The 25,077-nt window shown below is 41.9% G+C and overlaps 1 protein-coding gene and 1 non-coding gene across 3 annotated transcripts in view; both read left to right on the top strand.

Annotated features, from left to right (window-relative positions):
* NMRK1 (nicotinamide riboside kinase 1) overlaps positions 1-23,085 on the top strand; it is a 28,233-nt gene extending 5,148 nt beyond the window's left edge. The window contains exons 3-9 of one of the 2 annotated variants that reach the window (XM_049634069.1): positions 4,005-4,095; positions 4,383-4,431; positions 10,440-10,587; positions 10,679-10,750; positions 11,823-11,929; positions 14,213-14,296; positions 19,418-23,085. In XM_049634069.1, the coding sequence (XP_049490026.1) occupies positions 4,005-4,095; positions 4,383-4,431; positions 10,440-10,587; positions 10,679-10,750; positions 11,823-11,929; positions 14,213-14,296; positions 19,418-19,437 (571 nt within the window). In that variant the 3' untranslated portion in view covers positions 19,438-23,085. Of the gene's footprint in view, positions 1-4,004; positions 4,096-4,382; positions 4,432-10,439; positions 10,588-10,678; positions 10,751-11,795; positions 11,930-14,212; positions 14,297-19,417 lie in introns of both variants that reach the window. The other variant, XM_049634061.1, reaches the window with a different exon arrangement.
* Positions 17,371-17,484, top strand: LOC125928156 (small nucleolar RNA SNORA12). Its single transcript, XR_007459576.1, has one exon. It is a non-coding gene; the product is annotated as a small nucleolar RNA SNORA12 (small nucleolar RNA).
* Positions 23,086-25,077: the final 1,992 nt, after the last annotated feature.

The raw sequence follows: 25,077 nt of genomic DNA, 5'->3' as shown, positions 1-25,077 counted from the left end.
ACTACGTGGGTAGAACTGAAGGGTATTATGCTAAGTGAAATTAGTCAGTCAGAGAAAGACAAATATCGTATGACTTTACTCATATGAGGACTTTAAGAGACAAAACAGATGAGCATAAGGGAAGGGAAACAAAAATAATATAAAAACAGGGAGGGGGACAAAACAGAAGAGACTCATAAATGTGGAGAACAAACTGAGGGTTACTGGAGGGGTTGTGGGAGGGGGGATGGGCTAAATGGGTAAGGGGCACTAAGGAATCTACTCCTGAAGTCATTGTTGCAGTATATGCTAACTAATTTGGATGTAAATTTTAAAAAATAAAATTAAAAAAATATATATAACTCCATGGGCCTTGGAGTTAGACTTTGTATGCTATTACTTGCTAGCTGTTATCTTGGGCAAGCTTTATGAGTATACGGTTTTTCAATCCTTAGGTTCCTCAACTTTAAAATGGAAATATTGGGGCGCCTGGGTGGCTCAGTCGGTTAAGCGTCCGACTTCAGCTCAGGTCACCATCTCACGGTCCGTGAGTTCGAGCCCTGTGTCCGGCTCTGGGCCGATGGCTCGGAGCCTGGAGCCTGCTTCCGATTCTGTGTCTCCCTCTCTCTCTGCCCCTCCCCCGTTCATGCTCTGTCTCTCTCTGTCTCAAAAATAAATAAAACGTTAAAAAAAAAATTAAAATGGAAATATTAATATATACCTGCTACAGAATGGATTTCCTCTTGTTTAAGTACCTACAGATAGCCTTTTTAACTCCTCCTTAGCGCTCTGTCATATTCCAAATATAGTTAACCCTCTTGTCTCTTGGCTATGTAACAAAAAAACAAATGGACCAGGACTTGTGCATTTATTTGGGTGTTATGAACAAAGACGGAAGTGGCTCCGAGTAGGTAGTCGTTTTCCTTCCCCATATCCTAGGATAAAGCGTGCACCTGTCGGGACACTCTTGCCCTGAGGTTGGAATGCACGTGAGGTGGTTGTGAGCTTGGCGCCTAGTGGTTCTGAGCATGCTGAAAGGGAAGAGTTAGTCTTAAGCTGTCACCCGAGCAGGATTCCAAGTGTAAATCTTAGACTTGAGCTTGTTCAATTCCGACTTGTTAAATTCTTGTTAAATTCCCTTTCCCATCTGTCTCACCTGGACTGCCTTCTGCCTGGTCTCTCTCCTCCAAGTCTACAAAACCGGAGTACCTGTTCTTCATTGTCTCCAGCTAACTCAATGAGAAGGGATCTAATTACTGTCGGTTTGACTGTATCATCTGAAAGGGATAAGTCTAGAATACGACACATTTTCTAACCAGGTTGCTTATACTATAATAAAGTTATCCCTGTTTACTCTCTATTTTAAACCAAAGTTCAGAATCTGGACTATATAAACTCAACATGGATTTTGGCCTTTTTTGTTAAAAGGGAAAAAAAAATTGTACCAGTATTTTCTGAAGGCAAAAAGTAACACCCCACCCCACTTTCCCGTCTTTTCAAGAAGATCACCCATATCCTACCCAATTATGTATTCTAAGGTTAATTGGAAAAACTTGAATCCTATTTCTTGTACTTTGTAGGTATGTTATATAGGTGATATTGAATAAATCCAATAAACAATTTTGGTGAATTAATGTTAGTTTCTTTTCTAGATTTTAAATATATTGTACTCTTTCAACTGGGATTAAGCACAGGTTCTCGCAAATAAATGTGCAGTTAAGAGTTTTTCGTACCATCAGGGCACCTGGGTGGCTCAGTTGGTGAAGCGTCCTACTTTGGCTCAGGTCATGATCTAATGGCTCATGAGTTCAGTCCCGCTGACGGCACAGAGCCTGCTTTGGATCCTCTGTCCCCCCCTCTCTCTCTGCCCCTTCCTCACTTGAGCGTGCACACACACACACACTCTCTCTCTCTCAAAAACAAATGAACATTTAAACAACAAAAGAGAGTCTTTGTAGTGTGGACATTTGGTCGTATGATGAAGCCTTGACTTAATATAATATTTTGTTGTTTGTTTTCCGAGAAACCAAGTGGTTTTATTGTAGCATGGGAACAGGACCTGTGAGCAGAAAGAGCTGCCTCAAGTAACGTTACGTTTTGTTTGTTGTTGTTTTCTGTTGTTTTGTTTTTAGAAGAGACAGAATACCAGGAGGGGAGGGGGGAGAGGGAGAGAGCCTTAAGCAGGCTTTACACTCAGCGCGGAGCCCGTGCAGGACTCAATCTCACGACTCTAGGATCATGACCTGAGCCCTTATCCAGAGTCAGACACTCAACCAACTGAGCCACCCAGGCGCCCCTAGAGGAATGGTTTTAAATGCACAAAGTAAAACATAGGAATACAGAGGAAAAACCAGTTATATTGAAATACAGTTATAAAAATGTTTTCAAAACAAATTGTAGCATTGTGATATATACATTTCTTTACTAACTTATTAGATAACAGTATCCAGCGGTAGGTCTGAAAACTGCCATAAATTTGAAATAATGATGACTGTCGATGATGCTTCAAGATATCTGCCCCAACTGTACCATAATATGAAAATATCTATGATTTCTATTGGTGACAAAGTCACAGGTACTGTGAAGACTACTGATGTTTGTTACTTATATTCATAATTAAAGGGGAAGCTAAAGTTCTGTTAGAATATAGTGAGAATAAAGATGTAATCTCTTTCCCATTCAAGTTCACAAAGTCTATGAGTCTGTCCACAGACCCTCAGAAACGTCAGCCCCAGGTTGAGAAAAGCTCTGACCAAATGACTAGAGAAGCGCTGTGTGTGGCATTAGATGCTGGAAAAGTAGACACACGGAGCAGTTAGTCAGGGTCCCCATTCTCCTTGATGTCACAGTCCAGCCTTGATGACTGCATGTGATACGCTTCGTTGGGTTCTCCCACCCGTCCCCAAAGCGGAGAGAGGTTAAGGAGAAAGGAGGCAGCACAGCAGAGCTGTGGTTGTGTGCTAAGTGCTTGTAATAAGCCCATCCTCCATTTTTCTCTACGATACATGGAAACAAAATCACAATGACCCGCCTGCAATTTTTTTTTTTAATTTTTTTTTCAACGTTTTTTATTTATTTTTGGGACAGAGAGAGACAGAGCATGAACGGGGGAGGGGCAGAGAGAGAGGGAGACACAGAATCGGAAGCAGGCTCCAGGCTCCGAGCCGTCAGCCCAGAGCCCGACGCGGGGCTCGAACTCACGGACCGCGAGATCGTGACCTGGCTGAAGTCGGACGCTTAACCGACTGCGCCACCCAGGCGCCCCAGACCCACCTGCAATTTTATACACTTGAACCAAAAGTGCTGCTCATATTCTATGGTTTTGCATATGAACCCTGTGAATGTTTCAGTACACACAGAACATTCTTTTGCTTCCCACATAGTAGCTATATTTTTAAGCCTTAGTATTACCCAGTTCACTTGCCCAGTATTTAGTTTCCTTTCTCCTCCATCCTTTCCAGTATATTTCTTATCATTTATTATGGTAGATCTACTTAGGGCTGTGGTTTTGCCAACATATCTATGAAAGAAATAATTTCTCATTTATGTTTATTTATTTTTGAGAGAGAGAGAGACAGACAGAGTGTGAGCAGGGGAAGGGCAGAGAGAGAGGGAGACACAGCATCCAAAGCAGGCTCCAGGCTCTGAGCTGTCAGCACAAAGCCCGATGTGGGGCTTGAACTCATAGACCATGAGATCATGTCCTCAGCTGAAGTCCGATGCCCAACCAACTGAGTCACCCAGGTGCCCCAATAATTTCTTTTAGACATTGCATGTTGTTTTATTTTACCTTATTTATTTTTTAAATTATTTATTAAGTAATGTCTACACCCAGTGTGGGTCTCGAACTCATGACCCCAGGGTCAAGAGTCACATGCTCTTACAACTGAGCCAGCCAGGCATCCCATACGTATTGTTTTAAATATCCTTTTTTTTTTAAGATCACTTTAAGATGGTTTATATTAAATGCATCTTCCTTCTTGGTATTTTTGATTTTTTTTTCTTTTCCTTTTTTTTTTGTTCAGTGTGACAAATGGCGGGAAGACAACACTGGCTAAGAATTTGCAGAAACACCTCCCAAACTGCAGTATCGTATCTCAGGATGATTTCTTTAAGGTATCTAAAACTTCTCAGGTAATTCATTTAACACAACAAAATCCTAGTAGCCGGTTGATTAAATTACGTCCAGAAAGCCTTTGCTGAACGATACAGCTTTTGTAGTGAAGGCAGGTTCCATGCAGTAATGTCACTGATCCACTAGATGGCATTACTTATTGTTGCGGCTCTGATTTTATTTATCCTCCTCATGCAAAGCGTTTACTAAAAGTTTATCGCCTCTTCATTCTATAATTGTATTATTTCTGCACTGCACAGTTTTGATGGGTGCTTCGTTATTTTTTCAGCCAGAGTCTGAGATAGAGACAGACGCAAATGGATTTCTGCAGTATGACGGTAAGTAGATGAGTTTGTGAAACATGCACAAATGTTCATTTTCTGTTTCAAACCTCTGTCTGTGAAGACAGTCTCGAAACGTGCTCAAGCACACTGCTATACTCTACACATGCTTTTGTAAAGGTTTCTGATTTATGTCCAACTATTTAAATAAATGAAACCCAGGGCACCTGGGTGGCTCAGCTGGTGAAGTGTCTGACTTCGGCTCAGGTCATGGTCTCGTGGTTCGTGAGTTCAAGCCCCGCATCAGGCTCTGTGCTGACAGCTCGGAGCCTGGAGCCTGCTTCGGATTCTGTGTCTCCCTCTCTCTCTCTGCCCCTCCCCGACTCATGCTCTATCTCTGTCTCTCAAAAATAAATAAACATTAAAAAAATTTTTTTGAATAATAAATAAATGAAACCCTTTTTCCCCAGTTTTGTATTTAAAACTGAAAACATTGGAACAATAGATTTTTTTTTTCTAAAGCTAGAACAAGGTATGTTTGCTGGTACTATATTCATCCCTGCCGGGGGGGCACACATAGCTCTACTCTCACCCCCTCCCTGCAGTCTTGTCTGGAACAAAGTCCAGGCTCATCCTGTGGGCTTCCCTCCCAGTGACCAAGGTGCACCGGACAGCTGGTTTCTTCTTTCCACTGCTCATAAAGGTTAGTGAATATTTTTTAGATGGATTCACCTCGCTCCCTTGCCCAATCTAATACTGTTTTGAAGCCAAAGGATTATAAAGTCAGAAAATATTTATTTTCCTCTAGAGAATGTCATGCTAATAAACTATATTTAATGGTCTTATCAACTTTGATAACTAACAAGATGATCACTGAGTGTTTATGCAAGCTGGCAGCAGAAACAACTCTCTTAAAGACCCATAAACTGTGTTCTTTATTTTTAACTTTGACGACCTTAGAGGAAAAATGTTGTGTAATCAGTTCTTACAGACACATGATAGTTTTAAGAGAAGCAAAATCCTTGACTCGCTGCCTGTTCTTGTGTCTTGAACTGTAGCCAGGATATTTTTTTTCATTTCCTACCCCCCCCCCCCCCACCGAAGGTTTGTAAGGAAGATTATTAAAAAGTAAGAGTTAAACAAGGAAAAACCATTTTCAACAACGGACAAAGAATTATTTCTAATGCGAATGAGTTCTTATAAACTGATAAGAAAAACACTAATATTCTAATTGAAAAATGTCCAAGGATATAAATAAGCTTTTTACAAAAGCAAAAGGTTATTCGATTAATAAATATACAATAAAAAGTCAACCTCAGAAGTAGCCAAAGAGTTGTAAATGATTTTTTCCCACTTATCTTGCAAGCAGATTTTTTTTCAGTGTTTATTTTAAGAGAGAAGAGCCCGTGTCCACACACGTGCACATGAGCAGGACAGGGGCAGAGAGGAAGGGGGAGAGAGAATCCCAAGCAGGCTCCACGCTCTCAACATGGAGCCCATCGTGGGGCTCAATATCACAAACCCCGAGATCATGACCCGAGCCAAAACCAAGAGTCAGATCCTTAACTGACTGAGCCACCCAGGTGCCCCAGAGTGAACAGATTTGTAAAGAAATAATTATCTAGTGATGGCACAGGCTTCATAAAACAAAAACTTTCATAAATGGAAATATCAACTGACATAAGCTTTCTGGAAGGGAGACTGAACGCGTGTCCCAAAGCCCTTAATATATTCATGCCGTGTGTCAAGTGTCCCACTTCCAGGAGTCTATCTTAAGGAAAATCTGAAATTTTTAGGCAAGTACACAAATTTAAAGTAAATCAAGGTAATGTTGAAATCTTTATGATAACCACCAAAAGGCTAATTTAAAGACACAAAGCTATCAAGTTTATAAATAGATAGAATCATTAAAATGTAGTTGATACAGGGGCGCCTGGGTGGCTCAGTCGGTTAAGCGTCGGACTTCAGCTCAGGTCACGATCTCGCGGTCCGCGAGTTCGAGCGCCGCGTCGGGCTCTGGGCTGATGGCTTGGAGCCTGGAGCCTGCTTCCGATTCTGTGTCTCCCTCTCTCTCTGCCCCTCCCCCGTTCATGCTCTGTCTCTCTCTGTCTCAAAAATAAATAAATGTTAAAAAAAAAAAAATTAAAAAAAAATAAAATGTAGTTGATACATACAAAATAAGTAAGAAGAGGTAAAAAACAGAGAACTTAAAAGAAGTCAAAAGATATGGAAAAGTAGAAAATGAGAGTAAGATGATAGATTTAAGCCAAATATATTGGTAGCTACATTAAATTAATTGAACTAAAATACAACAAAGATTGTCAAGCTGGATTGAAAGAAAAATTAAAAAAGCTCCTTACAAGAGATATATTTAAATATTAAGACAAAGAAAAGTAGACAAGGCTAGAAAAAGATAATGCCATGTGAATAATGCCTACTGAAAGAAATCTGGTATAACTACTAATATCAGACAAAGTAAACACAAAGAGTGTCACTAGAGATACTGTTACTAATATCTTACTAAAAACAAAGAGATAAATAAGTTAATTCAACAGGAAGATAAACAATCCAAAATTTGTATGCACCTCATAACATAACTTCAAAATATGTTAAGCAAAAACTGACAAAACTAAATGGGGAAATACATAAATCTATAATTATTGTGAGATTTTTAAAATTTTTTTTTAAAGTTTATTTAATTTTGAGAGAGAGAGAGTGTGTGTGTGAGTGGGGGAGGGGCAGAGAGAGAAAGGGAGACACAGAATCTGAAGCAGGCTCCAGGCTCTGGGCTGTCAGCACAGAGCCGGATGCAGGGCTTGAACCCACCAACCGTGAGATCATGACCTGAGCCAACGTCAGACACTTAACCAACTGAGCCACCCATGCACCCCAATTGTGGGAGATTTTTAATACAACTTCTTCAGTAACTAGTGGGAAAAGCAGACAAAAACTGTAAGGGTATAACGGATTTGAAGCACACAATTAACAAATTTAACTGAACTAGCATATATGGAGCACGTAGCCAATCACAGCAAAATACACATTTTGATTTTCTTAAGAATACAGGGCACATTAATTAAAATAGAGAGCGTATGCAAGGGCATGGAGCAATTCCTAGTACATTTCAGTAACTTGAAGTAATATAGAGGTATCTTCTAATCACAGAGAACTGAATTAGAAATCAGTAACAAAAGAGTAAGCAGAAAACTCCCAAGCGTTTAGAAATTAATCAGTATCCTTTCATTCTGGAAAAATTTAAGCATATGCAAAAGTTGGCAGAAAAGTATAATGAACTCTCATGGATTCAACTTCTAAATGATGCACTCTTGACCAATTTATATTTCATCTGTACCCTTACCTTCTCCTTCTATATTTTTTGAAGTAAATTCCAGACGTCATCACATTTCATCTGAAGCAAAGCACTTCTGTGTATCCCGTGGGCCAAAGAATAAATCGCAGTGAAAATCAGAAGATCCTTTTAACTGAACAGTAATGAAAATATATTAAAACTAATGGTATTTCTGGTTGCAGCTAAGTTGGATTGGCCCCATTCCTTGCTCTTCCTCCCCCTTATAATTGAAAATCCTCGATGGAACATGACAAACAAAGGAAGACTCGAAGATGAAAAGAAGGGAGCCAAACGCCTAGGGCCTTCAGGACTTGAGGAAGGGCATGACTGTGATTCTGTGGGTTTTCTTTTTACCTGTCATATATCCAGGAAGGGGTACTGGAAGGGTGTGAAACATGGAATCATCAATAGGTGCAGACAAAAAAAGCTCCAAGAAACCTGTTCCCTCTAGTCAAAGGACCGGGAAAAGGATGGCCTACTCAAATCGAGTATCATTTTGATAATATCCACCCTATTGTAGCTAAACACAGAGGGAAAAACCGTCGTCCCCTCACGGTGTCAGCAGGGACTAGCGAGCAAGACTTCTGGACCCATCCGGCACCAGCAAGGCAAGGACCCCACCGGGGTCCTATCACTGGAGCCAGAGAGCTGGATTCCCACAGCCACCTACAGCAGAGACAGGATGACGCGGTGGGAGGTGGTGGTGGAGGTGGTGAGACTCCACTGTCCCCACCCGAGGAGCGTCAGCTACTGTCAGGAGGATGCAGTTGAGAGCTGAACGTCTGTCCTCACCAAGCGACAATGAAGCTACACCCGCGTCTCCCCTCGTGGCTGCCCCCACTCCATGTTGGTGAGGTTTAGCAGGGGGATGACCACCCATCCCCACCTGAACCTGCATACCACACCTAAACAGGGTAACTACCTATTAAAAAAAAAAAGATCAAATAGGATCCAGAGCCTCACAACATAATACCCTAACCTTCCAGGATGAGACTGAAATTCATTCGTTTCATCAAGAACCAAGCAACTCTCAACTTGAATGACAAAAGAAATCAACAACCACTCCATGATTACACAGATGCTGGAATTATCTAACAAGGATTTTAAAGCAGCATTCATAAAAAGGCTTCAGCTAGCAACTGTGAACATTCTTGAATCAAGTGAGAAATGTGAAAGCCTCAGTAAAGAAATAGAAGAGGTAAAAATCAAATAGGAATTTTTAAATTGACAACATACAGTAAACTGAAATTTTAAAACTCACCAAATGGGCTCAAGAGCAGAATAAATATGACAGGGGAAAGAATCTGAATTTAAGGACAGAACAGTAGAAATTACTCTTATCTGAACAACAGAGAGAAAATGGACTGAAAAGAAATTAACAGAAATATGGGACAATAACAAAAGCTCTAACATTCATATCATTGGAGTCTCAGAAGGAAAGGAGGAAGAGTGTGGTGCTAAAGAAGTAGGTAAAACATCATAAATTTGGCATAAGACATAAACCTACAAATTCAAGAATCTGATCCCTAAGCAAATTAGACAAGACGGATCAAGAAGAAAAGAAAAGGCACAAATTACAAATATCAAAAACAACAAAGGTAGTATCACTACAGAGCCTACAGACATTAAAAAGATAAGAGCATATTATGGACGTTCTGTGTAACTAAATTAGAAAACTTCAATGAAATTGACAATTTCCTAGGAAAATGCGAGTTACCAAGGCTAATAACAGAAGAGAAAATCCTAAGAGTCCTATGTCTATTAAATAAATTAATCGATAATTTTAAAACCTTCCACTAAAAAACCTTAGTCCAGATGGCTCAATTCAGTAGTTCCAGAGTAGGGCTCAGAAATTACAATTCTGGTAAATTCCCAGGTGATACCAATGCTGTTGGTCTACATACTATACTTTGAGAATCAGTGTTGTAGAATACTTTTGCAGAATTATAATTGTAAGCTCAAAAAGTATACGCAGTTTAGAGTTTGAAAAGGACATATTCATGTCCCTTTATAAAATTTTTAATGATTTTTCTCTTATTTGCCTATGAGAACCCTTTATATATTAAAGATGTTGTGAAATACATTGCAGGCATTTCCCCCAGCATATCATTTATCTTTCAAACTAATTTATAGATACTTTGTTATCAAAAATATTAAACTTTTATGTAGTCACAGGGGGAACAGGCATTATAAATAAAGGAAGATTAGCCATGAGTTTATGATTGTCGAAGCTGGTAATGGGGCCATGGGAATTCATTTTGTATATATTTGAAATTTCACATATTAAAAATGTTTCGGGGTACCAGGGTGGCTCAGTCGGTTGAGCGTCTGACTTTGGCTCAGGTCATGATCTCCAGGTTCATTGGTTCGAGCCCCGCACCGGGCTGTGTACTGACAGCTCAGAGCCTGGAGTCTGCTTCAGATTCTGTGTCTCCCTCTCCCTCTGCCCCTCCCCTGCTTGCACTCGCTCACTCTCTCTCTCTCTCTCTCTCTCAAAAATAAATATTTAAAAAATTTGTTTTAAATATTTCAAACATATCACTTTGTCAATAATAGAGTTTAAATTTGTCTAAAATATTTATTAGCTACTTTGAAAGGTAAATGAAATAGTATTATTTTATGTATTTATAGAGCCCTAGACATACTCATCATACAAAGCCATATCATAAAACTTTTGTTGTATTCATTTCATGTATTTTTGTACATTTACTTGAAGTTCTTGAAGCGCTCAATATGGAAAAAATGATGTCCACCATTTCCTGCTGGATGGAAAGCCAAGGACAGTCCCTGGCATCAACAGACTCTGGAAGTGCCGAGGAAATTCCCATATTGATCGTCGAAGGCTTCCTTCTCTTTAATTATAAGTAAGCATCCTCAACCTTATACTGACCTTTAGTGAATGGTGGGGGGGTGGGGGAAGGGAAACCTTGCGAACTAAATATGCTGTTATTTTAGGCCCCTCGACACACTATGGAACAGAAGCTACTTTCTGACCATTCCGTATGAAGAATGTAAGAGGAGGAGGAGGTGAGTTTTGGTATCACCTTTGTGGATTGGAATTCCAAAGACAAAATATGCATGGGGATGAAAAGTACAGCATAGGGAATAGAGTTGGTCGTATTTAGAACAGCGTGTATGGTGACAGATGGCAGCTAACTCATGGTGACCATGGAGTCACATATAGGCACGTTGAATCCCTGTGTTGCACACCTGAAACTAGTGTGTGTCAACTGTACTTCAACAAAAAATAAAATTTTTTAAGCAAAAACATTTTTTTAATTTTTTAAAAGACAAAATTGTAGGAAAAACAAGGAAAGAACATTATTGAGCAGTGTATATGTCAACAATGCCTCATCTCTTCTACATAAAGAGCAAAACCTTGTTACATAAATGCTCATCCACCTGGACTAATGCAAATTATTTTTCTAACATACATTTATTTATTTATTTATTTAGACAGAGAGGGCGTGAGCATCGGAAGAGGAGAGAGAGAGAGAGAGAGAGAGAGAGAGAGAGAGAATCCCAAGCAGGCTCCGAGCTGTCAGTGCAGAATCCCATGTGGGGCTCAGTCCCACAACCATGGGATCATGACCTGAACTGAAATCAAGAGTCGGACGTTTAACTGACTGAGCTACCCAGGCACCCTGCAAATTACTGTTCCAAGAAAAGGCCTTTCGACAAACCATTTGACTTCTCTGTCCTAAATCTTCAAGTGAGCCAGTCCCATGTTGATTATAATTTTAAATTTGTGAACCATTGTTCTGCTATAGCCACAAAGCACACCAGTTAGTTGAAAGCTTAATCCAACATATCCGTTCCTCTGTCATTATTTATGTTGATATTTGCCCTTGATTTTTTTATAAAGCACTGAAGCGTCGGCAAATAATTATGAATGGTAGCGAATTACAAAAATAATGTTTTTGGAACCCGGAAAGTAAATCCATTTTATTGTCTTTGTAAGTAGCACTGAATCTAAAATGTATGTATGCTCTTAATCCTGTTTAGATTAAGTCTCAGTGATTTTCCCATTATCCTGACCACTGTTAGTTTATCAATTGTGTGTTTCCATCAGTATAAAGTTTCCTGTGTGTTTTGATAGTACGAGAGTCTACGAGCCTCCAGACACCCCAGGGTATTTTGATGGCCACGTGTGGCCCATGTATCTAAAGCACAGACGAGAAATGGAGAAGATCACGTGGGAGATCGGTAAGCGCCTTTTCTCCCTCTACAGAGGGCATTTACTTGTCTTTGCCTTTAAGTGCACAAGAGCAAGGACGTTAGGAGGTTTTTTCTCGTGGATTACATAATAAAGGATCCTTCTAAGCCACAACACTCTGGGCTCCTCTGCTTCCACAGTAGGCGCTACTGGTTTCTGTTTCTCGGTCTTCAACTCTCGTCAAAGCCTGTCAGCTTCTAGGTGGTCATTCATGAAACTCATATTGAGTGAATGTCTTCTGTGTGTAAGGCAGTGTCCTGCTGATGTCAAGGGAAGTAAGACAAAACCTGCCCCCACTTGTAAGAGCCAACATTCTGTCCAGGAAACAGCCGTTAAAGATCCTGGCTGCACGAGCGTGTCCTCTCTAGCTATGCCAAGTGCTGTGCCACCAAGTTCCAGGGGGACGGCCCAAGGCCCAGCAATCCGGGAAGGCTTCCTTGAAGAAGCCTCTTAAAACACACTCTAAAGGGTTTAAATGGACAAAGGGGGATAGGTCGGTAGACAGAAGATCACTCCAGAGAGTACCCGAAAAGACCAGGGACACAAAGGAGCGAGTAGCACCTGAAAGAAGGTTGGTGTATTTTTGGTAGAGAAAACTGAGAGAGAGGTGATACTGGAGACACAGGGAAGATCTAAACTCTACCAGGCCAGTTAAGGACTTGGGGCATTTTCCTGGGAGAAGTGGGAAGCCCTGTACAGAGAGGTTTTAAACAAAGACATGGTAGGGGCACCTGGGTGACTCAGTGTCTTGTTCTTGACTTCAGCTCAGGTCACGATCTCACGGTTTGTGGGTTCAAGCCCCGCATGGGGCTCTGCGCTGATGGCACAGAGCCTGCTTCGGATTCTCTCTCTCCTCTCTCTTCCCCCTCCCCTGCTCGTGCACTCGCTCTCTCTCTCAAAATGAGCAAACTGAAAAAACAATTTTAAACAAGGATATAGTTGATATCAAATTCTTGTTTTAGTGCGATTCCCCTGGCTATGTGAGGGTGGATGCAGAGGGTGTGATGTTGGACGTGTGTGCTCAGTAGAACAGGGTGACAAAATAGATACGGAGCGGCACTCTCCCTCTCCATCTCAAATGCCACTTTAACCATGCCCCCTTTGCTGAAATACCTTCAGAGTCTCCAGCTTTCTGGTATAAAATCCAAACATACTTCAGGGCCCCTAAAGACTAAGGCACAGACAGCCTTGCTCTAAAATCTCATCCCTACAGTGTTCTGACCTCCCAGCTTCTAGCCCTTCCAAACTGTGCATCCTTTTCTTAACAGACAAGTTTATCTCTTACCTCCAGTTTTCTTTTTTTTTTAATTATTTTTGTTAATGTTTATCTATCTTTGAGAGAAAGAGACAGTGTGAGCGGGGGAGGGACAGAGAGAAAGGGAGGCACAGAATCTGAAGCAGGCTCCAGGCTCTGAGCTGTCAGCACCGAGCCCAAGCTCGAACTCGTGAACTGTGAGATCATGACCTGAGCCAAAGTCGGACGCCTAACCAACTGAGCCACCCAGGCGCCCCTTACCTCCAGTTTTCTGATTAAAGAGTTCTTTCCTTCCTTTAACCTACATAGCTTCTACTTTTTCTTCAAAATTAACTATGCCAGTTTGGGTAAAAATATCTCCTGGGCCTGGAGAATTCTGAGTCAGTACATACGTGGCACAGCCCAGACCCCTGCATGATTCAAGAAGCTTCATAGGCAAGCCTGATGCATACGTAGGTTGGAGAACCACCCCCTTAAATGATTCTTTTGGGGAGACACCTCTGCAGTGCTCCTAAAGTGCCACATGCACAGTACCACGTAACTCTTGCTTTTTCAAAAAATAACTTTCACATCTGCTAGTATGCATTTCTGAAACCAAATTTTTTTTAACTTGTTGTTCCTGACTGTAATCTATTTCTCTCTTTAATGACTATTAATTTCTTTTTACATTATGGCCCTGCATTCTTTGTTTAAACCTATTCGTATTCTTTTTTTTTTAAGTTTATTTATTTATTTTGAGAGAGTGACAGTGTGAGTGGGGGAGGGGCAGAAAGAAAGAGAGAGAGACAGAGAGAGAGATGAAGAGAATCCCAAGCAGGCCCCACACACTCAGTGCAGAGCCAGATGCGGGCTCAAACTCATGAAACCATGAGCTCATGACCTGAGCTGAACCCAAGTATCAGACACTTCGTGGACTGAGCCATCCAGGCACCCCAAACCTATTCGTATTCTTAAGAGATGTCAAGTGCCAGAGTAAGAATCCTGTACTAACCGATCCGCCTTCCTTTCTCCTTCCCAGTTTACCTAGATGGAACAAAATCTGAAGACGACCTCTTTAAAGAAGTGTATGAAGATCTAATACAAGAACTAGCAAAGCAAAAGTGTAAGTATTATGGATGGTGAAGGAACAGCCAGGAAAATAGTTCATTTTATACCCAAGAATGGCTTACCAGAATGCTAATATAGGAGTGATTATATCATTCATTGCTTTGAATGATAATATTCATTGCTTTGAAGATAATTCAGAATCAGAGACTCTGAATGGGCTTGGGGACTTGATTATTTTGTTTATAAGGTTTTTTTTATTTAAGGGTGAAAATATGTTTATGTTATGTCGTTTAAATTGTTTAGTAGATGGATGTTGTTTCAATGGGACTGAAATTATCCTTTGAGCAGAGTGAAGTTAAAATGCTGGTGATCTCATTTTAATATGTCAAGAATTCCCCGTCTCCTTTATTCTTCTAGAAGATTTCCCATGAATTTATTTTCCCAAATACTTCAAAAATAAACACAAGATGTTAAAAAATATTTATTGAATGTTTCCTTAAGGTGTTCATATAAGATGACACATTTTGCAAGTACCAGAAACTTTTCCTTTATCTAGTTTAAGCACAAAGAAAGTACAGGGGTAGCGGTGGCTTCAGGCTCAGCTGGATCAAGCTGGTTCAAATGTCATCTTCAAGACTCTGCCACAATTCCACGTTCTGTTTGGGTTTATTTTGAAGCCAGACTCTCGCTACTGACAGATACGATGGCTGTGGCAGCACCATACTCCTAGGCTGAACAGCCTCTTAGGCTCAACAGTAGAAAAAGACCATTAATCCTTTCCCAAGATTTCCCATGAGTTGATAAATGTTGAAGCTGGGTTTTGGGTTCCCAGGGGTTTATATGTGATTCTCACTGTTTTAGCATGTGTTTAAAATTCTTTATTTTAAATGGTTTTTTTAAAAGCACTTTTAGGGGGAGGGGAAGGAAAAAAAATAAAAAGAGGTTAGAGTGGGAGACAGCCAAAGCATAAGAGACTCGTAAAAACTGAGAACAAACTGAGGGCTGATGGGGCGTGGGAGTGTGGGGAGGGTGGGTGATGGGTACTGAGGAGGGCACCTTTTGGAATGAGCACTGGGTGTTGTATGGAAACCAATTTGACAATAAATTTCATATATTAAAAAAAAACCAATATGAAAGGACAAAAAAAAAAAAGAAATGAAAAAAGCACTTTTACATTTTAGCCGAGCTAAAAATTCTCAGGGAACATTTTGATTGGTCCTGCTTGGGTCACATGCCTTGTGCTAACCCAATCACTTTGGCCAGGGAGATGGCATACTCTGATTGGCTAGGACTGGAACATGCGCACATCTTGTAATTGAATGCCTCTCTTAAGGCCTTTTGTTTAGGGGGAGAAATTCCCCAAAGGGAAAGCAGAGCACGCGGTAGAAACCAGAAGGATGAAAAAGCATGCAGGGAGAACAAAACTCTAGACCTACCTGCTGTTATATTCGAACTGTTTGAACTAACAGGGTTTTCATGGTGAATATATGCAAAATGCTCATTCAAGAGAGGTGGGTATGAGTCACTCCTGCAGTGGAGAATATTACATGCATTTAACTACCCTAGTCCAGATGTCATCATCTCTAATAAGAATTAGATTTCCTTTGTTCTCAGTAAATCCCTGTCTTACAAGGGGACTGAGCCCAGCCAGCCAGCCCACTGGTCCTCCACACTCCTGGTTTCAGGCTCAGCCCTTCATGGAGGCAGGAGCCCGTTTGAAGAAATTTCAGTAGCATTTTAAGGTTTCTTCTAGTGGAACTTACAGTCCGTGGCAGATATACCGGCCTACCTCTGCCATCTGTTACTTGGATGAAAGGCCGGGAAACTCAGCACTGACATGAATGGCTATAAGGAGGTGTAGGGTGAAGGGGGCGTTCAGCCTTCATAAATCATAGCCCCTGAGCCAGGGCCTCTTTCTGAGGGTTATCAGCTCCCTTTCTGGCCCTAGTGAGATACTTCAGGGTGTTTTAGCTGCTGGACACCTATACCTTTCCATCCTCTTAATAATGGCCAGTGCTCAAGTCCATTTCTGTTTTTTTTTCTTTTTCTTTTTTTTCTTTTTGTAAACGTTTATTCATCTTTGAGAGAAAGAGCATGAGCAGGGGAGAGGCAGAGAGAGAGGGAGACAAAGAATCCGAAACAGGCTCCAGACTCTGAGCTGTCAGCACAGAGCCTGATGCAGGGCTCGAATCCACAAACCGTGACATCATGACCTGAGCTGAAGTCAGACACCCAACCAGCTGAGGCACCCCAGGCGCCCCTCACCTCCATTTTTTAGTGACTCTGTGGCGTTGCCTTGTCGCCCATCTCCTGATAAAAGATGAAAGGAGCCTTAAGCAAATAGCTCAGGCAAACCTCACCTAGTTCCACACCACACGCCAGCGTGTGCCATCCGTCCCAAGGCCCAAGAACAACAGGTATGTTTTGATGGACAATGAAAGCCCACAAGAAAGTACATGTCCACGTGTGTGGCACCCACCTTTTCCCTTGCTTACGTCCTAGAGGTTTGTAAGGAGTATTCAACTTCGCCTTTTAAGGCTATCTCGTTTGTGTCCTAGATATTGGGTAAAGTTAAGTAGGAGAAAAAATAAAGAATGTTAAAAAAGCTATAAAGTCCAAAGTAGATGAGCTTTTCTTACCTCTTAAGATCTATGTTTTGTTTTGTTTTTTTTTCCAGTTGCCTTAGTAAGTTCTGGTATTATTTATAGTACCCCCCCCCCCCCTTCCCAGTTCTTAAACCGCGGTGCCCTGGCAGAGCCTCCTGGAGGGATCCTCAGTGTGGCCTGGTTTAACCCACAGTCGGGCTGAGCTGGCAGGGAGGCCTTGCCCGTGTTTCTAAGCACTACTCTGCAGGCCTCGCGTAACATCTCCTAAACCTGCTGAATTCAATTTCCACTCTAAGCACATAAAATCATAATTGTGGTAAAGTAATAATAACGAGAGGGAAACAGAGATTGAATTTAATTATTAATGAAACAAATGACCCAGGAGAGTAAGAAACATAAAGTTCTAATTTAATCCTTATTTAAATTCAGTGTTTGAGGCAAAATGCAGTCGTTACCCATTCTCACAATGACAAGGCAGGCTAGCCATCGGAACGTTCAGAGTCCTCTTGAGAATGTTTATTTTCATGGCGATGGTTTTCTTTTTGGCACACTTGTTACGTTTTCAAAGGAGCCCGACTCTGCCACGTGTACTGGGTAGGAGCTAGAAAAGGTTGGCGGGAGATTGGCTCCCACATTCAGGAAGGAAAAAGGGGAAAAGTGTGTATTTCCATCTCATTATAAAAGCACATTAATTATTTTTTTAAAGTTTTTATGTAAAAAAAAAATCACTTAAATTCCCACCAATCAGCAGTGTTACCATTTTAATGAGGACACAGTCAATATTTTTGCTGTTCCCATCAGTCTCTTTACGTGGTTACATGGTTACTTGCCATGGTTTTTTTCTGTTTTTACATTAGTATTTACTATTTAAGGAGCTTTATAGAGCTTATTATAAAATGAAACTGAGCAAAACTAAACAGCTCTCCCAGTGAAAGGAGTCAAGGCTGAGTTCTGTTTTGCTCATTAAAAGTGAGTTATAGGGGCCCTGGGGTGGCTCAGTCAGGTAAGGGCCCAACTCTTGGTTTCGGCTCAAATCGTGATCTCACAGTTGGTGAGTTCAAGCCCAATGTCGGGCTCTGTGCTGACAGCGTAGAGCCTGTCTGGGATTCTCTCTCTCCCTCTCTCTCTCTCTGCCCCTCCCCTGCTCACTCATTCTCTCTTTCTCTCAAAATAAATAAACTTAAAAAACTCTTTTTTTTAAGTGAATTATAAGGGGGTACTTGGGTGGCTCAGTTACGTGTCTGACTCTTGATTTTGGCTCAGGTCATGACCTCAGGGTTGTGAGATCAAGCTCTGAGTCAGGCTCCGTGCTGGGCATAGAGTCTGCTTAAAATTCTCTCTCTCTCTCTCTCTCTCTCTCTCTCTCCCCCCCCTTTCTCCCCCCCCCCCCCCCCCCCCCCCCCCCCCCCAAACCCTCTTTTTCCCCCCCTAAAAAAAAAAAAAAAAAGTGCATTATAAGACTTGGCTTTGACATCTCAGTGGAGAAGAAAGATGTCCTATGTTACATTTCAAATCTAAGGAATAAGAGATTGCAAAATAAAAATTTAATAAAATGTGTGTATTTTCTTTTTGGTATTTTTATACACTGAATTTAAAATATGTCCAATTAAAGGTAATAGTAGTATAATTATCTAATACAGTAGTCCACATTATCATAGGATTAATGACCCATTTCACAATTGCTGGACATTTAGTGCCATCGTAAGTTTTTCACATTAGCAAATAATGTGCTATAAAAATATCTGCCTATATCACTTGTTTTTTTCTTCTTGAATTATACTAAAATTTTTCAGGGGCACCTGGGTGGCTCAGTCAGTTAAGCGTCCGACTTCAGCTCAGGTCATGTTCTCATGGTTCGGGAGTTCAAGTCCTGTGTCAGGCTCTGTGCTGGCAGCTCAGAGCCTGGAGCCTGCTTCGGATTCTGTGTCTCCCTCTCTCTCTGCCTCTCCCCCGTTCATGCTCTGTCTCTGTCTCTCTTTCAAAAATAAACATTAAAAACAATTAAAATTTTTTGGAAGTAGCACTTGCTTGGTCAAAGACTGTAATCATTTTTATATTTACATACTTCAGAGATGACTACACCAAAAAATGTGTGTTTTTCCAACACAAACTATGTAGCACAAATACAACAGGTTTATCATTGAGTTTCAAGCCAAAGTCCCAAAGTCAGGCTCACATACGCTTCCTTGGTTTATGAAAAAAGATTAAAGGTACCAATACACTTTTCCCAAATCAAGGATAACATTCCAAAACAATAATTCTAGTACAGCCAGCCACCCTTTGTGATATTCTTCTAACTTTCAAACTATTTCATTCTTTTAAGCCAATGATTATTATACCAATTGCAAATGATATTGGGTATCTGATATCTTCAGATAGGCTTAAATTTAATCAAGGATTAAAAGAATGAGACTTGGCCTCTATTTAGTTCTTTGTGGAAAACCAGCATTTCTGGTCCCAGAATCCCTGTGACGTTAACGTTAAGATTTACTGTTGATAGTGTAAAGATTTAATAAAATGGAAATTGGAATTCTCTATTCATTTCTCTTCTGCTTGTATTTGTTCCCAAGGTTTGCACGTGACAACGTAAAGATGGAGTGCACTGAACCCTTCGGGGGATGAATTAGGAAACTCGAAGGCCTCTATTCAAGAACCTGCACGAAGATACAATATGTACTTTGGTATGATGACAGCTGTAGTTCGTTCGTTTGTGTTACCACATATGATTTCCGCCACGTGAGGAACAGTAAATAGGGATCCGTGCCACTGGACGGGAATGTACCTTGATGAGTTGTTCTCGCTCCAAGGAGTGCAGAGATACAGCATTAGCTCACTAACGAGTCAGTTCCTCTAGACCAATGATCATCAAACTTTTCCAAATAGGACCAAGTACGAAATAAGGTTTACATCACAATCCAGTAGAGATGTAATCCATTATGTTTGTGTGTGTCTCTGTGTGTGTAGGTATATATGTGTGCAATGTGTGTATAGAGATACACACACATCCAAGGATCACAAAGGATTTACCCAAAGCATGCTGATATTTTTCTATTTTTAATTTTTTTATAATCTTCATTACCATCCAGTACCGATGCCTATTTCCTGCAAATGAAGGCTTTACCAGGAGTAGCAGTCACATTGAGCGCATCAACAGTTTGCTGCAATGTCTTTTTTGTGTGGGTTCTGTTGCTGTGGCTGCTTTTCCTGTTCCTTGCATATGTGTAAAACCACTGGGTCGCTGTGTCTCTTGTGTTGCTACTTTGTTACAAATGGTATATTTTCTGTTTTATTTTGGGTTTTGTCAAACCAGTGGTTTGAAGTCCCAGAAATCAGTTACAGTTACTTAGATGATAAGTAGTACCTTTGATTGAAAGGAAGAGACAGGAGATCTGAATTCTATAATGTTTTGAGGTCTCTTTAAATACTGGAATTTAAATCATGTATTATACTGATCAACCTCTTGTTTTTTTAACAAACAGATTGCTCACAATCCTCTCAGTCTTTACAAATAGAAATGTATTGTTACACTAACTTTAACTGTAACTCATTTGATCAGCTCTCATTATTTCTATATTTCTAACTAGCTTGTCCTCAGTGGCAATTAGGGAAGGGGTTTTTTTGGTCACACGTACTACACAAAACAACAAAAAAGAACAAAAAAACAAACCTGGCAGTTCTTCCACCTAATAGCTATATGACTTGGATCACACTATTCAAAGTCTTCATTTCCTCTTTGTAAAAGGGGAATATCAACAGTACTTAGCATGGGTGTAGCGTAGAATAAGGATCATGTTCAAAATCCTTCCCACGGCCCCCAGGGCATTCCCTGAACTAGCTTCAGTGTGCCTGCCTCTCTATTCTCATTGCCCATCGTTCAGTCCATTGCTGTTCGGTGCTGAGACCTCCTGCCCTCAAACTTACCAGGGCCCTTCCTGCCTCATGGCGGGCAGCCAGGCTGTTCCCGACACTCGGAGCAAGTGCCACAGCCTTTCCCTCCAACCAGCCTGTCCCTCCACAGAGGCAGACATCCTGCTTCATGGAGGACTTCTCTCATCCTTCCCTCCACAGACGCTCTCAAAGCCGCCCTACCTGGCCGTCGCAGCACTCATCCCAATTGTAACTGTCCTGCCCCCTACACAGCCGCTCTTTTAGTGGCTATCTCCCCAGCTACATGGAAGCTCCATGAAGGCAGGTCTGACCTCTGTGACTTAGTTACAGACACGCCCCTGCTCACCAGCACAGTGTCTGGCTCATGGTGAACACACAAAAAATAGCGGGTACTTTTTATAACTTCCTATTACATCAGGAATGGATTCACATGCAACCAATATCTTATTCGAGGACTAGTAACTTACACTCATTGGGATTTATTTTTATTTATTTATTTATTTATTTATTTATTTATTTTTACAAAAGAAGGAAGTTTAAGGCAGGCAGTCTAGGGTTTGCACGTCGAGTTGTCAGATTTAGGGGGAAAAAAACAACAAAATTAGAGGACGCACAGGTAAATTTGAATTTCAGGTAAACTGTAGCTCTTTATCAATAACTTTAGTATAAATAAATCCCTGGGTGTCATATTTTATATGGGTGTCATATTTTATATGGCACCTCGCTTTTGCAGCGACTCAAAAATGTCAGGAGAAAAAAAGCCAGGGTTTTCCACCCTGGACTTGTGGACCTATCACCAGGAGGTCACAGGGAAGCATTGGAAACTCCCAACATAGTGTCAGCAACCAAGAAGGACGATGGTGTCGGGAGGCACACACAGGTGGCCATGTGCCTTCCAGAGTCACCCAACAGTGTCCCCTGCAGACTTCGTATGTCCCTGGAGCCGGAACTGGCTCACGTGGCCACTTCTCACTGCAAAGGGAGGCTAGATAGAGGGTGTCATGTCACATTTGAACCAATTATGATTCATTGTCTGGGAATGCTGCCACGGGAACAAAATCAAGCCTCTTTCAGCAAGGAAGGAGGAGGGAACAGGTGAGAAATCGAAAGTGCCTGCCACAATCTTTTTTTTCTTTATCTTTTTCTTTTTAATGTTTCTTATTTTTGAGAAAGCATGAGCAGGGGAGGGGCAGAGAGGGGGAGAGAGAGAGAGGGGATCCAAAGCAGGCTCTGTGCTGACAGTAGCCAGCCCGACACGGGGCTCGAGCTCACAAACTGCAAGATCATGACCTGAGCCAGAGTCAGACGCCCAACCCACCGATGGCTGTAATTCCAAATTCCTGTTATCAAAACAATAGGAATTTTTTTCTAGAATAAAAATGTAGACACAATTTTTCAAACATCATTTCCGAGAATTTGTGAAATACCCACTTCACCCCTTCCCCCAGCACAGAGGGATGTCCCTGCTGATTGAAAATTATTACACACTGAAAATCAATGGGGACTTTTCTCCCCATTTCAGCTTGGGGAAGTAGGTCAGAGAGAGGCTTTATCTTAAAGGGGAAAAGAAAAACCTTAACAGACATTAAAAATGGAAATATGCAGGGTGCCTGGGTGGCTCAGTCGGTTAAGTGTCCGACTTCGGTTCAAGTCATGATCTCACGGTTTGTGAGTTCGAGCCTCGTGTCAGGCTCTCTGCTTTCAGCATGGAGCCTGCTTCAGATCCTCTGTCCCCTCTCTCTCTACCCGTCCCCTGCCTGCTCTTGCTCTCTCTCAAAAATAAATAAACGTTAAAAAAATTAAAAATGGAAGTATTCAAAGCACTTTGAGAGGAGATAAATGTCTTTTTGCTTACTACTCTCAGTGAGGAATAAATCAGGAATTGGAAATGAAGGCTACGAGTGCCTCCTTTCTGGCTACAGCTCCTCTTACCCGTGCAGTGAATGGGACTTTGTATCTACTGCAGGAGGCACTCGCTCTCTATACTGGAGGGAGCGAACCTGCTGAAGTCTTCACTCTTCTGTGCGTGAGTAACCTCAGTCCTTTAGGTGAACTTAGAGGAAGGTTTCATCGTTCTTGATCTCAGGAGGAAATTAAAAAGGGACCTCAAGGGGCGCCTGGGTGGCGCAGTCGGTTAAGCGTCCGACTTCAGCCAGGTCACGATCTCGCGGTCCGTGAGTTCGAGCCCCGCGTCAGGCTCTGGGCTGATGGCTTGGAGCCTGGAGCCTGTTTCTGATTCTGTGTCTCCCTCTCTCTCTGCCCCTCCCCTGTTCATGCTCTGTCTTTCTCTGTCCCAAAAATAAATAAAAAACGTTGAAAAAAAATTAAAAAAAAATAAAAAATAAAAAAAATAAAAAGGGACCTCATATGCAGACAGTCACAGTAGAGGGCGAGATTCAAACCCAAGTTACCTTTTAAGGATATGCTTGTGGTGGTACATCGAATCCTAAAATGCTGGAGCAGCACCAGCTGGCCCAACATAACGTATTTCGGTATGGAAATTAAAACCAGAGCTGGTGACCTGCCCAACCCCATGCAGCTAGCTGGCGGCGGGACGGGGGCCAGGCCACAATCCGCATGCCGCTCAAATATGCACGTGCACACACATTTTTAATGTTAACACAAAGAAGGACAGAAAAATCATCCGCCGGACTACATCATGTGCCCTCTCTGCTTTGAAGAGAGCAAGACGAGGAGGCCAGGAAGACGAGGGCCGAGTCAGGGAAACATGAAGCTTTCTGTTCTGGGTTGGTGGAGGCCAGGCAAGGAGGCAAGCCAGCTCACGAGCGGGGGGCAGCCAGCGCGTGCTCCATGCCGCCGTCCGGCTGTGCTGACCTTAGGCTGTGGCTCTAGCTGTTCTTCCGACACTCCATCCAAGGTGGAGAGTGAGGGAAAAGCAAGGCTGTGGAAGGAGCAGAATTGGCATCACACCCCTTTTTTACAGATACAGAAATAGATGGAAATCGCAAAAGCAGGTTCAGGGCCCTAATCAAGGGAGCATGGCCTGCAGATAAGAGAACATCAAAGACAGACTTTCTCACCAAAGTGAGAGTATCTGATACGTTCGCGTCCATCAGTGTCATCATTCGTGCCGTCAGTGCAGAAGTGGGGACACAATAACATGCCCCCTGCTGGCTCCCAGATCCCCAAAAAGATACATCATCTTCAAAATTAAAAATTGAGACTAGGGTTGGGGCGCCTGGGTGGCTCAGTTGGTTGAGCGTCCGACTTCAGCTCAGGCCATGATCGCACAGCTTGTGAGTTCAAGCCCCGAGTTGGGCTCTGTGCTGATAGCATGGGGCTAGCTTGGGATTCTCTCTCTCCCTCTCTCTCTCTGCCCCTCCCCCATGCTTGTTCTCGCTCTCTCTCAAAATCAATAAACATTCTTTTTTTAACTGAGACTAAAACTCAGATAAAGAAATCCCTATTGACTCTTCTTTCCAAGCCTGCACAACAAGCTCCCACAACTTACTGTGACAGCAGTGGTTTTCCAGCCTTAGCACGTACCAGAATCACTTGGAGGGCTTGTGAAAACACAGATGGCTGGTCCCCAAACCCGAAGGATGGATTTCTAACAAGTTTTGTCAGTGTGGCACCATAGCTGCCTTCCTGCCTTTCATGAGCCATGGCAGTGCCTTCTCCAACAAGGTTTGGCTCTCATTAGTGGCCACATAAATATGAAGTTTTCAGAGGTAAGATAACTACCAAAGTTACACAGCTAACACTTGTTGGAACCAGGTTTGGAACCCAAGTTGTGAGCTCTTAACCACCATACTATACTGTACTGTAAGGCTAGTCCTGGAACTTTGTGACCTGGCTTACTATTGTCATTACACTTAGTTTGCAATCACACTGCCACTGCTCTTGGCTACCCACTATGAAAGGGCTTCATAGTTTAAAATCCAAGAGCCAATCAGAGTAGCCTTCTAACTCTGAAACATTTTATGCTTATTCTATCACAGAAGTCAACACAATAGTCGGCTGGCAGGAGAATGCCTGGGATCTTCTCCTTTTGCACTACCCAGTGCAAAACACCATGTTCAACACACTCCTTGAACTTCTCTCCATAAGTGGGTTGCTGCTATCTCTCTCTCTGGGCAAAGGACACATCCAGAAGGCACCCTGGTGGGACCTGCTCATCCTAGTGTTCACTCTTCGTCCCTCTTCCTGTTCTACAAATGCAGGATGTGGTAGAAGAAGGCACAAGGGCATCAGGGATTGATGACAACAGCACTTGAAGCTATTTAGTTTAGGTCTATGCTGATCTTCATGACTTCTCTGTCTGGTCCAATAATACTAATCACAGTAGGCAGTATGTAGATGTTTATTGGGCTCCCTGATT

Source organism: Panthera uncia, chromosome D4 (assembly GCF_023721935.1).
Source record: "Panthera uncia isolate 11264 chromosome D4, Puncia_PCG_1.0, whole genome shotgun sequence".
In the NCBI taxonomy this organism is placed as follows: domain Eukaryota; kingdom Metazoa; phylum Chordata; class Mammalia; order Carnivora; family Felidae; genus Panthera; species Panthera uncia.
The sequence above is the reverse complement of the archived record's forward strand: the minus strand, read 5'-3'. Positions and strand labels throughout refer to the sequence as shown.